The sequence below is a fragment of the Rhinoderma darwinii genome, chromosome 6, assembly GCF_050947455.1.
Source record: "Rhinoderma darwinii isolate aRhiDar2 chromosome 6, aRhiDar2.hap1, whole genome shotgun sequence".
In the NCBI taxonomy this organism is placed as follows: Eukaryota; Metazoa; Chordata; class Amphibia; order Anura; family Rhinodermatidae; genus Rhinoderma; species Rhinoderma darwinii.
In genome coordinates this window covers 66251369-66264839 of record NC_134692.1, presented here as the reverse complement: position 1 = coordinate 66264839, position 13471 = coordinate 66251369, and the positions used below count along the sequence as shown (strand labels likewise).

The 13471-nt window shown below is 41.7% G+C and overlaps 1 protein-coding gene across 2 annotated transcripts in view; it reads left to right on the top strand.

Annotated features, from left to right (window-relative positions):
* The window catches only part of PTH2R (parathyroid hormone 2 receptor), a 487305-nt gene that overhangs the window by 237001 nt on the left and 236833 nt on the right, over nucleotides 1-13471 (top strand). For both annotated transcript variants that reach the window (XM_075829904.1, XM_075829903.1), the window contains exon 7: nucleotides 12956-13109. In XM_075829904.1, the coding sequence (XP_075686019.1) occupies nucleotides 12956-13109 (154 nt within the window). The remainder of the gene's footprint in view (nucleotides 1-12955; nucleotides 13110-13471) is intronic.

Here is a 13471-nt window from a genome sequence, read left to right as displayed (position 1 = left end):
ATACAGACCCCTCTGTAGATATCTACAAAGGGGTCTGTATGGCGTTATCTACAGGGGGGCTGTATGGCGTTATCTACAGGGGGAGCTGTATGGCGTTATCTACAGCGGGGACTGTATGGCGTTATCTACAGAGGGGGCTGTATGGCGCTATCTACAGAGGGGGCTGTATGGCGTTATCTACAGGGGGCTGTATAGCGTTACCTACAGGGGGGGCTGTATAGCGTTACCTACAGGGGGCTGTATAGCGTTACCTACAGGGGGGCTGTATAGCGTTACCTACAGGGGGGCTGAATAGCGTTACCTACAGGGGGGGCTGTATAGCGTTACCTACAGGGGGCTGTATAACGTTACCTACAGGGGGCTGTATAGCGTTACCTACAGGGGGGCTGTATAGCGTTACCTACAGGGGGGGCTGTATAGCGTTACCTACAGGGGGGGCTGTATAGAGTTATCTACAGGGGGGACTCTGTATGGCGTTATCTACAGGGGGACTGTGTATGGCGTTATCTACAGGGGGGCTGTATAGCGTTATCTACAGGGGGGCTGTATAGCGTTACCTACAGGGGGGGCTGTATAGCGTTATCTACAGGGGGGACTCTGTATGGTGTTCTCTACAGTGGGGGCTGTAGGGCGTTATCTACAGAGGGGGCTGTATGGTGCTAACACCATACAGCTCCCCCTGTAGGTAACGCTATACAGCCCCCCTGTAGGTAATGCTATACAGACACCCCCTGTAGGTAACGCTATAAAGATACCCCCTGTAGGTAACGCCATGCAGCCCCAACCCCCCAAAAAAATGTGACCTACAGTGTGTCCTACAAAAGACATGTATCCCCTCTCCACAGAATAGGGGATACATGTGTGATCGCTGGCAGCGATAGGGAGAACGGGGGACCGAAAGCCCCCTGAAGTTCTCCATGACTAACCTCTGACTTCCGACGTCTGCGCAGCTCAATAAAAATGAAAGGAGCGCTGGTCACACATGTGCACAAGCGCGACCGGCGCTCCATTCATTTCTATGGAGCTGCCGACACAGACCCCGGAAGTCCGAGGTTTGTGATGGAGAACTTCAGGGGACTTTCAGTCCCCCGTTCTCCCTATCAATGCCAGCGATCACACATGTATCCCCTGTCCTGTGGAGAGGGGATACATGTCTTTTGTTTAATGGCAGAGCGGGGAGATACCTCCCTGCTCTGCCGTAGTGTTTAGTGGCGTCCCGCTGTAGCAGCCATAGCGGCTGCTAGCGGAGCCTCCGGCCATGGTGGGGGCCCGTGCCGGTGGGCGACACGGGCCCCCTCATGCCGCGGGCCCCGTAGCAGCCACTATGGCTGCTAGGGCGGTAGTTACGCCACTGCCCCCCTCCCTGTAGCTAACTTCATTGGGACTCCTTCTAGGAGTGTAGTTTCCAACACTCTAGCCGGGAATTCCTGTCCTGAAGAAGCCCATGACTATAGGGTCCGTGGTGTAAGCTGCACATAAATCAACTGTATGAGACAGCATCCTGCTCGGTCTCCTGTGCTCCTGTCGGCAGTACAGCAGCCCGTACTGTCACACTGATACACTGACACACTGATACAGGGCTGGCTTCCTTACAGCAGATGAGAGCACAGGAGACCGAGCAGGACGCTGTCTCATACAGCTGATTTAAGTGCAGCTTACACCACGGACAGTGATCAGTCCATGCTGTTGTGTAGTATAAATATGTAACAGACAATGTTACATACCTAGTTGTGATAAGGGCTCAGCTCAGCTGGCCTATACTGATGTGCCGAGTACAGGACGGCTCCAGGGTTACTGCGCATGCCTGGGGGCTGTCCTATAGACTTAAATAGAACCCGAGAGGTGGTCGGGCAGGGAGCTACTGCACATGCTCTAGCATGCTCGTTTCCGAGATCCCGGCCACCCTCACTGCAAAATAAAGAGGTAGAACAGCACAGATGCGGCCACCGCTAGGGGGAAGCAGTGGTGGCCAGATCCATAGGCAACGAGCAATAAACAAAGAGGAGCTGTCAGTAAGATAGAGCCAGGATATATCACAAAGTACAGCATTTAAAAAAAAGAAGGTATTTACAAAAATGGCTAATTTATTTGTTAATCTTTATCGGTATATTTGTCAAGATGGGAACACCCCTTTAATTTCAGTCAAAAATGTAAAACAATATCTAAAGCTTAGTGTTAATTTATTATAAAGACTGTGTGCTACCATTTATTTAATGTTTCTGCATCTATTCTACAGAGCTATATGCTACCCATATCTAATTAACCACTTGTCGACACAGGACAAAAATACTCGTCCTGAGCGGGGGGTACTTCGCACATTAGGACAACTATTCTTGTCCTGTGTCACAGCCGTGTCCACGTGCAATCAGGAGTGGGTTAACGACTGTAATACACAGCCGCAGACCCACTCTAACGACAGAGAGAAGAGAAACCTCTTCTCCCCGCTGTTAACCCCTTGAATGCCGCGATCAAAGCTGATCGCGGCTTTCAAAGTAAATAGGAGGAGGGGGGGACAGCCCTTTATCGCGACACAGAAAATCCCTGTGACGCGATCAAAGTTCAAATAACTTGCATGGCCAGACAGCATAGGGTCAATTGAAGGACCCCAGGACTGTCTGACCATATTTCCTGAGGTATGCCCTAACAACTGCCTGCATACAAACAGCACACAGGTAATGTACTGGCATATAGATATATGCCAGTACATTACAGTTAAAAAATAAAAATCTAAATGAAAACCCCTCTATGGGATTTAAAAAAAAGTTACATTATTTAAAATAAAAAAAATAATGTTAAATAAAAAAAATAGTTGAAAAAATAGACAGAAATACACTTTTCTTTCCAATAAATAAACTTTTTTAAATATAAATGCCAAATTTGTAATAATATAGACATATTGGGTATCGCCACGACTGAAACAACCTGTACAACAAATCTATAACATTATTTATGATGATCGGTGTATGGTGTAAAAAAATAAAATATTAAAACTGCAGCAGAACTGGTTTTTTTCTGCATTTTCGCCAAAATAAAAATTTATATAAATTAAACGATAATGTATTTGTACCAAAAAATGGTACCTACATAAAGTACAACTCGTCCCGCAAAAAACAAAGTCTCATGCAACTTAGTCGTACAAAAAAATAAAGAAAGTTAGGAGCTATGTTATATAAAAAAATTGTTCTGTCCTCAAGGCCAAAATTGGCCGTGTCCTTAAGGGGTTAAATATGTTTTTGGCAGGTATAGCCCCTTGAACACCACCAGTTTTTTCATTCTAGAGTTTTTCCCGTTCAAGGGGCCTATCAACAAGGGAATTTAAAGAGAGGATTATTAATGCAGCCTAAGGTGGTAAATGTCACGGCATGTGTAATGACGAGGTAGGGAGACAGACAGGTGAGCCCTAATCTACCCGCCACTCAGTCCCTGCCTACTTGCATGGCCCGTCCTAGGCGACGGTGTTCAACTGGGCGACGTCCCTACGCTCAATATGTGCACGACAGACAAACAGACAAGGGTACACAGAAGCTAAGGGAAATGGGGCAGTTGCCCACGGCAACACCGTGAGCAACAAGAGTAGTGAACGAGCCGAGTCAAACCAGGAGTGTACGAGGTACCAAACGCAGAGCAGGAGAGTACTCAATAAAGCCACAGTAAAGCCACAGTAAATAGCACTAGCAGGAGCAGCAGAGCCAGGAAACCAGACAGAATCACAGGCAAAGGAGGAGCAGGAAATGAAGCTATAAATAGACAGAGGGTGGGAGCTAGCTCCGTCTGGCCAGGCTGTGATAGGCTCTCCCACTCCTCAGCCTCCCAGCCTGAGTGGTAGCAGATCGAGTCACTCTATCAGACTTAGGAGCAGGTGCAGACTGATTAACGACGCGCGTCGACACAGAAGCTGTGTCTTGCAGATCCTTTACAGCATGACTCATGTCAGAGAGAGGCCCAATGCACACGGCCGTGCCCGTGATCACGGGCTGCGATTGAGGGCACAGCCGACCGCCGACAACTGCGGACAGGTGCCCGCATTTTCGGCCCGTTCTCCCATACAAAGTACGGGAGCACAGACCGTAAAAAGCAAAAGATAGGACATGTCCTATCTTTTACGGTACACTTCTGCGGCATGGACACCTTCCCGTAAATAAACGGGAAGGTGTCCGCGGACAATAGAAGTGAACGTGTCCGTAATTGTGGACCGTGATTGCGGTCTGCAATTACAAACAATTTTTTACGATCATGTGCATGGGGCCTAATTTTATTCTATCTAATTGCCTGGTAGGCCCCGTTTAAAAGGCTGTAACTTGTCAAGCAATTTATCCCTATCAACAACTGTCTCAGAAGTGGAGCTGAGCTGGGTGGAGTTAAGACACCAACTGTGATAGACGATTATCGTTAATGATATTATCAATTTTAAAATTGTCTCGGTCTCTCGGTCTGGTGGAGATCTGCTCCATTGGTCAGAGCACCGATCGTTCAGGCTTCAAAATTTTGCTTGGTCATCAGTGGTATCTTAATGTTTATTTTACTACTGTCCAATAAAAATACATGTGGTGCAACTAAAATGCAAAGTATTTAAAAAAATGCGAGTGACTTCCCATGGGAAACATTTTTGAATCTTGGGAAATATCTTTTCATGTACTGTATGCCTCTTTTTTGACAAGTCCGATTTAAAAACCAAACTAGAATAGTTTTTCTCACCTCTATATTAATCAGATACTTGTAGAAGTAAATAAGGGTAGATTACATCATTAACCATTTGGTACACAATAACAACGTCAATTTTGTACTGACAGGGATTCTGGAAAAGTCCCACAGTATCCTGATAATACTAGAAATACATGTTCTGCTCAGTTACATGTTGTTACAGAAAGTGAAAGTTTTTGCCTTACTGCAGACTGAAAATTTAATATCAGCATATTTCTTGTTCCCCAAATTCAGGTCCTAATGGATTAAATATACTCAGGTCATATAAGGAAAAACTGTTGGAATCCTTTTTTTTGTACATGAAGAAAGATCTTACCTGTGTGAGTTAATTTATTTCAGTAATTAAATTCAAAAAGTTTCAATTCAAAAAGTGGAACTCATATATTCATATAGATTCATAGCACACAGAGTGATCTATTTCCAGCATTTTTTTCTTTTAATGTTGATGATTATGGTAACAGTTAATGAAAACCCAAAATTTAGTCTCTCAGAAAATTTGAATATTATATAAGCCCAAATTCAAAAATTATTTTTAAAACCGAAATGTTGGCCTAGTGAAAAATATGTACAGTATATGCACTCAATACATGATTGGGGCTCCTTTTGCATGAATTACTGCATCAATGCGGCGTGGCATGGAGGCGATCAGCCTGTGGCACTGCTGAGGTGTTATGGAAGCCCAGGTTGTTTTGATAGCGGCCCTCAGCTCGTCTGCATTGTTGGGTCTGGTGTCTCTCATCTTCCTCTTGACAATATCCCGTAGATTCTCTATGGGGTTTAGGTCAGGCGAGTTTGCTGGCCAATCAAGCACAGTGATACTGTGGTTATTAAACAAGGTATTGGTACTTTTGGCAGTGTGGGCAGGGGCCAAGGCCTGCTGGAAAATGAAATCAGCATCTCCATAAAGCTTGTCAGCAGAGGGAAGCATGAAGTGCCCTAAAATTCCCTGGTAGACAACTGTGTTGACTCTGGACTTGATATAACACAGTGGACCAACACCAGCAGATGACATGGCTCCCTAAACCATCACTGACCGTGGAAGCTTCACAGTGGACCGCAAGCAACTTGGATTAATGCCTCTTCACTCTTCCTCCAGACTCTGGGACCTTGATTTCCAAATGAAATGCAAAATTTACTTTCATCTGAAAACAGGACTTTGGACCACTGAGCAACAGACCAGTCCTTTTTCTCCTTAGCCCAGGTAAGACGCTTCTGGGTCACGAGTGGCTTGTCACAAGGAATGCTACAGTTGTAGCCCATGTCCTGGATACGTCTGTTTGTGGTGGCTCTTGAAGCACTGACTCCAGCCGCAATCCATTCCTTATGAACCTTCCCCATATTCTTGAATGGCCTTTTATTGACAATCCTTTCAAGGCTGTGGTTATCCCTGTTGCTTGTGCACCTTTTTCTACCACGCTTTTTCCTTCCTCTCAACTTTCCATTATTATGATTGGATACAAAACTCTGTGAACAGCCAGCTTCTTTAGCAATGTACTTGTAATGTCGGGGTAGGGAGACAGACAAGTGAGCTCTAATCTACCCACCACTCAGCCCCTGCCTACTTGCAACGGGGCACAATTGGGCGACGGTCCCTACACTCAACAGGTGCACGACAGACAAACAGACAAGGGTACAAAGAAGCCAGGGAAATGGGGAAGTTGCCCACGGGGACACCGTGAGCAACAAGCGAAGTGAACGAGCCGAGCCGAGCCGAGTCAAACCAGGAGATGAGCGAGGCACAAAAACGCAGAGCAGAAGAGTGGTCAGTAAAGCCAAGGTCAATCACAAGCAGAGGATCGGTAGTTCAAGAAGCTGCAGCAGGGCCAGGAAACCAGCAGAGAAGAATCACAAGCAAAGGAGGAACAGGAAAGGCAGGTATAAATAGACAGAGGGCGGGAGCTAGCTCCGTCTGGCCAGGCTGTGATAGGCTCTCCCACTCCTAAGCCTGCCATCCTGGGTGGTGGAAGATGGAGTCAGTCTCACAGACATAGAAGCAGGTGCAGACTGATTACCTATGGGCGTCGACACAGAAGTTGTGTCTGGCAGATCCTTTACAGTACTTTTGTGGCTTCTGGACAAATGTCAAGTCAACAGTCTTTCCCATGATTGTGTAGCCTACTGAACCAGACAGTTGGACCATTTAGAAGCTTAGGAAACCCTTGCATGTGTTTTGTGTTGATTAGCTGGTTAGAGTGTGACACCATGAGTCTACAATCTTGAACTTTTACCCAATATTCTAATTTTCTGAGAGACTAAATTTTGGGTTTTCATTAACCGTTAGGCATAATCTTCAACATTAAAAGAAAAAAAAATACTGGAAATAGATTGCTCTGTGTGTAATAAATCTATATAATATATGAGTTTCACTTTTTTAATTGAATTACTGAAATAAATTAACTTGTTGATGATATTCTAATTCATTATACATAAGGAGAAAGTATTTGTCATTTTAAAAGATTGAATGATGACATTCACACTTCTTACAGAAGTACCACTAAGTAACTTTCTTATTCCTGAGACTGTGGTATCAACTTGGCAAAAGAGGTTTTTCAGCTTTACAAAAATAAAAATGCACCTTTAATCTCTTAATGGCCTGCCTAGGTTTTACTATTTTTCCAAGGTAAAAACTGATTGTTAAAAATAAAATTTGAGTTTTGTCGCAACCTTCTGAGTGCCATAACGTTTTTATTTTTCTGTTGATTTTGCTGTGTGAGGACTTATTTTTTGCAGGGCAAGCTGCGGTTTATATTGGTACCATTTTGGGGTACGTGAGACTTTTTGATCACTTTTTATTTCATTTTTTGTGGGAGAAGAAGGGACCAAAAAACGGCAATTCTGATGTTTGAAATTTTTTATTTTTTACGGCGTTCACCCTGCGGACTAAATAATGATATATTGTAATAGATCAGACTTTTATGGACATGTCGATACCAGTTAAGTTAGCTTTTTATCTTTTACATTGTGCTTGAGGGAAAATGGGAAAAGGTTTTTTTTTTGAGCTTTTCATTTTTTTCTTTATTTTTATTTGTTAAAAAAAAACGTTATTTTAGTGGTTTTTACTTTTTTTACTTGTTACCCTAGGGGACTTTAAACAGCGATCGTTAGATCGCTTCCACGATATTCTGCAATACTAATGTATTGCAGTATATCGCGATTATGACAGCCGGAGGCAGGGCTTCATAGGAGTACAAAGATGGCGAACCTGGGGGACTTCGTCAGGCCCACAGGCTGCCGTGCTAACCAACGGCTCCCCCCGATCTCGCCGCGAGGGGCCGTTGGTACGTTACAGGGGGTTGCCCCCCTGTTTTTAGTAATTTAAATGCCTTGATCGCTATTGAACGCGGCATTTAACGGGTTAAACAAGTGGGACCGCGCTCAAATGGGATCCTGCTCATTACCCGGAAATGTCAGCTGTAACACACAGCCGGGATACTCGCTCTATGGAGCGGTCTCAGCTCGTGAGCCCGCTCCATATTCCCCCACCCGGCGTGCGCCGTATACATATGGCGGATGTCGGGAAGCGGTTAACTTTTATTAACTTTTTTTGTGGGGGAATAGAAAAAAAACAGCAATTTCGCTACAATTTTTTTGAGTCCTAAATTTACACCATTTACCGTGTGGTATAAATAACACCATAACTTTATTCAACGGGTTGTTGCGATTGCAACAATACCAAATTTATATAGATTTTGTATGATTTACTACTTTTACACAGTAAAAACACTTTTTTTTCCAAATTATTTTGTTTTGTGTCTCCATATTTGAAGAGCCATAACTTTATTATTTTTTTCTTTCACCAATGCAGTTGTATGAGGGCTTTTGTTTTGCAGGATGACTTGTAGTTTTTACTGGTACCATTTTGGAGTAGATGCGACTTTTTGATCACTGTCTTAACCCCTTCCCGATATCCGCCGTATATACACCGCAGTGTCGGAAAGTGATGAAAAAGTTGAATGTATCATGTAAAATTGATTTCTATAAAAATTATAGCTTGTCTCTCAAAAAACAAGCCCTCATACAGCTCCATCGACAATTTTTTTTTAAAAAAGTTATGGCTTTCAGAACATGGCAACAGAAAAATACATTCTTTTTACAAAAATAATTTTATTGTGAAAAAAGTTGTAAAACATAAAAAAGTGCTAGAAACTTGGTATCGCCGGAATTGTACTGACCCACAGAATAGAGTTAACATGTAATTTACAATGCATGGTGAATGCTGTATAAAAAAACAAAAACAAAAAGAATTGCTGTTCTCTGGTCACCTTTCGTCCCACAAAAAAAGGATAAAAAGTGCTCAAAAAGCCGTATGTACCCAAAAATGGTACCAGTATAATCTACAGCTTGTTCTCCAAAAAAAAAAAAAAAAAACAGCCCTCATAATGCTATATCTAAGAAAAAATTAAATAAGTTAAGGCTCCAATAAGTCAGGAAAGAAAAATATGCAGTTGTGCAGGTCCGAGGGGAACATTTCTTCTGTTTCAAGAGGCAATTTATCAAGGCTGTAAAAGTAGGGGACCAGGAAGGGGAGGGTCCAAACATATCTGCTGGAAGCGGGGATGCCCTTATTTTACCAGGACAACACTTTCCCAGCAAAATTCCCCAAACTGCAAAGGTGCAGAGTGTGTAACATAAAAGGGATAGGAAACGACACCATTTATCAGTGTGGCACTGGCCTGTGCATAAAGGATTGTTTCACAGTGTCACACACATCTATGGATTATGTTATTGTTTTTTTACCCCATTATTATACCCTCTTACTATGCACTGATGTTCTCTGCCCCGATTATTTATGCCTCCACATTATAAGCTGAAATACCAGTAAAATTCCCCCAAAAAACTACTACCAAGCAAAATCCGCGCTTCAAAATCCAAATGGCGCTCCCTCCCTACTGAGTCCTACAGTATGCCCAAACAGCAGTTTATGGCCAATCCAGGGAGAATCATTTTAACATTTTTTGTGTTGTGCATCTCCAGTGGCACAAGCTAGGCTTTGACATATTTGACACTGAAATCGCATATCTATGGAAAAATTGCAATTTTTGCTTTGCACCATCCGCAGAGCAATCATTTATGGAAAAGACCTGTGGGGTCAAAATGCACACTACACCCCTTAACAAATGCATTGACCGGTGTAGTTTCCAAAATGGGGTCACTTCTCAGGGATTTCTTTTGCTATTTCACATCACAGCCTCTTCAATTGTGAACCAATGCTTTATAAGTCGCCAAATTAGGCCTCAATTTTGCATGGTACTCTTTCACTCCTGAGCCCTGTCGATCATCCAGACAAAAGATTAGGGCCACATGTAGGGTGTTTCGAAAATCGGGAAACACAGCAGAATAATTAGAGAGCTGTCATTTCATAGTGGCACAAGCTAGGCACCACATATTGGCATATCTATGGAAAAATTTACATTTTCACTCTGCAACATTGAGTGTACACTAATTTCTGGAAAACACATGCGAGATTAACATGCTAACTGCACACCTAGGTGAATACCTTGAGGGGTTTAGTTTACAAAATGAGGTCACTTCTGGGGGGTTTTCACTGTATGGGTCCCACAGGGGCAAAATCTACACTCCAAAAGCCAACTGGCAGCTCCTTCCCTTCTGAGCCCTGCCATGTGCCTAAACAGCAGTTTATGTCCACATATGGTGTATTGCCGTACTCGGGAGAAGTTGCTTAACAAATGTTGGGGGGTATTTTTCTTCTTTATTCCTTGCGGAAATTGATTTGTTTTTTTTAGCGAAAATGTTATCTTATTGGAAAAATTTAAAATTTTTTAAATTCACATCCAAATTCTATTAATCCCCTTTCCATCTATATAGTACTATGAGGGCTTGATATTGCGGTACGAGTTGTAGTCTTTCGTAGCACCATTTATTTTGCCATATAATGTACTAGGAAACGGGGAAAAAACATATTTGTGGGGTAGAAAATAAAAAAAAAACAGCGATTCCTCCATGGTTTTTTGCACGCCGTTTTTACAGAATTCACTGTGAAATTAAAACAACATGTTAACTTTATTCTGTGGGTCAATATGATTACGGCGACACCAAATAAATATATTTTTTTCGATATATTTTACTACTTTTACAAGTAAAAACCTAAGCATAAAAAATAAAATTTATTTTGTGTCGCCAAATTCCGAGAGCCATAACTTTTTAATTTTTGAGTCGATTAAGTGTAAACTGTAGTTTTTAATAATACCATTTTGGTGTATATGCGACGGTTTGATCACTTTTTATTTCATTTTTTGTGGGAGATTAGGTGACCAAAAAATAGAGATTCTGGCGTTTACAATTTTTTTTTTTTACGGCGTTCACCATGTGGGTTAAATAGTGATATATTGTAATAGTTCAGGCTTTTACGGATGTGGCGATACCAATTATGTTTATTTTTTTTATTTTTTTACTATGCCCTTGGGGGGAAATGTGGAAAAGTTTTTTTTTTGAACATTTAATTTTTTTATTTTTTTTTTACACGAAAAAAAACTTTATTTAACTAATTTTTACTTTTTCTATTAGTCCCCCTGCACGATATACTGCAATACTAATGTATTGCAGTATATCGTGATTCTGACAGGCAACTATTAAGCCCTGCCGGAGGTGCACAAAGATGGCGGACCTAGGGGCCTTCATTAGGCCGACAGGTAGCTATAGCAACCATCGCCCCCCCACGATTGCGTTGCGGGGGGCGCGATGAGTTGTTCGAGGGGGTCACCCCCCTCTTTCTAAAGATTTAAATGCTGTTAAACGAGCGGGATCGGGCTCTAGCGCGATGCCGCTCCTTACTCTGAAGTGTCTTCTGTAACAAACAGCCGACACCCGCATTGTATGGAGCGGGTTCACTCCGTGAGCCCGTTCCATACTTCCCCTACCCGACTTTGGCGTATGGATACGTCAAATGTCGGGAAGGGGTTAAAATCTATGAAACACCTGGGGTGTCAAAATGCTCACTACACCCCTAGATGAATTCAGTGTGGAATTTAGTTTCTAAAATACTGACTTTTTTGGGGTGTTTCCTTTGTTTTGGCATAACAATATCTCTTCATTCCTGACATGGTACCTAAAATATAATCTAATAAAAAGAAGGCCCAAAAATCCTTTAGGTGGTCCTTTGCTTCTGAGGCCTGTGCTTCAGTCCCTTAAGTAATCACGAGGGCCACATGTGGGATATTTCTAGAAACTGTAGAATCTGAGCAATAAATATTGAGCTGAGTTTCTCTGGTAAAACCTTCTGAGTTACAGAAAACATGAATTAAATGTGAATTTCTACAATAAAGAATGACATTTGTAAATTTTACCTCTACTTTGCTTTAATTCTTGTGAACTTTCTAAATGCTGCTTTGAATACTTTAAGGGGTGCAGTTTTTAAAATGGGATGATTTATGGGGGTTTGTATTGTATGGGTCTCTCAAAGCCACTTCGCAACTGAACTGGTCTCTGTAAAAATAGCCTTTTGAAATTTTCTTGAAAATGTGAGAAATTTCTGCTAAATTTCTAAGACTTGTAACGTCCTTGAAAAATAAAAAGGATGTTCAAAAAATGATGCCAATATAAAGTAGACATATGGGAAATATTAATTAGCAACTATTTTGTGTGTTATAACTATTTGTCTTACAAATGGATACATTGAAATTGCTAAAAATGCCTATTTTTTTAATTTTTCACAAAATTTGGATGTTTTTCACAATAAATACTGAATGTATCGACCAAATATTACCAGTAGCATAAAGTCCAATTGCCACGAGAAAACAAGCTCAGAATTGTTTGGATAGGTAAAAGAAAACCAAAGTTATTACCACATAAAGTGAGATATGTCAGATTTGAAAAATAAGGTTATGTCAGGAAGGTCAAAAGTGGCCGCTGTGAGAAGGGGTTGAAAAGCATCTCTGTCACATTTCTTATTAGAAAGTGGCAGAAATCAACATAAAAAACAATGGGGGAATACTGTCTACTTTTCTACCCCAGCTCGCAGCTCGTAGCTAGTGTAAATTTCCCTTTCTGGTGCACAGACATCAGAACGTGCGCCTCTTAATAAATTATCAACATCGTACTCCTGTGGGCTTTATACTAAGACTGGCATATGATGTTCTCCAATGTGTTTATCCTACACCCTCTTCATCATCAGGGTGTGCTTCCTGTTGATGAATGGTGCAATCACAGCACAATTAATAAATCTCCCCCATTTCTTATTCTTACATTTTGGTGTTAAAAATTTAACTAACAGTTTGATTTCTTTATCTCTTTATAGGTTGGATGTAAGATTTCTGTTGTAATGTTTATTTATTTTTTGGCAACAAATTACTACTGGATTCTGGTTGAAGGACTCTACCTGCACAGCTTGATATTCGTAGCATTCTTTTCAGACACTAAATACTTATGGGGCTTTACGCTAATAGGCTGGGGTAAGTCCCTTCTATTATTCAGGTTATATGACATATAATGATAGCCGCAGGCTTTACTACTAGGTATGATTCCTAAATCTATGTACTGATGTAGCACAACTGAATTAGTCATTTAACTGTTTATTTTGTGCATTGTTCCCAATTACGTGAGTTTGTTCATGCACTTTGGTTGCTGGGATTTTTTTAAAGTAGCTACCATACCTTTAACCCCTTCCCTCCACATCCATTTTTCGATTTTATATTTTTGCATTTTCCTCCCCACCTTCCAAAAGCATTAACTTTTTATTTTTCGTCGATATAGCCATATGGGGGCTTGTTTTTTGTGGGAGGAGTTGAAGTATTAGGCTTCTAAGATATTTTGA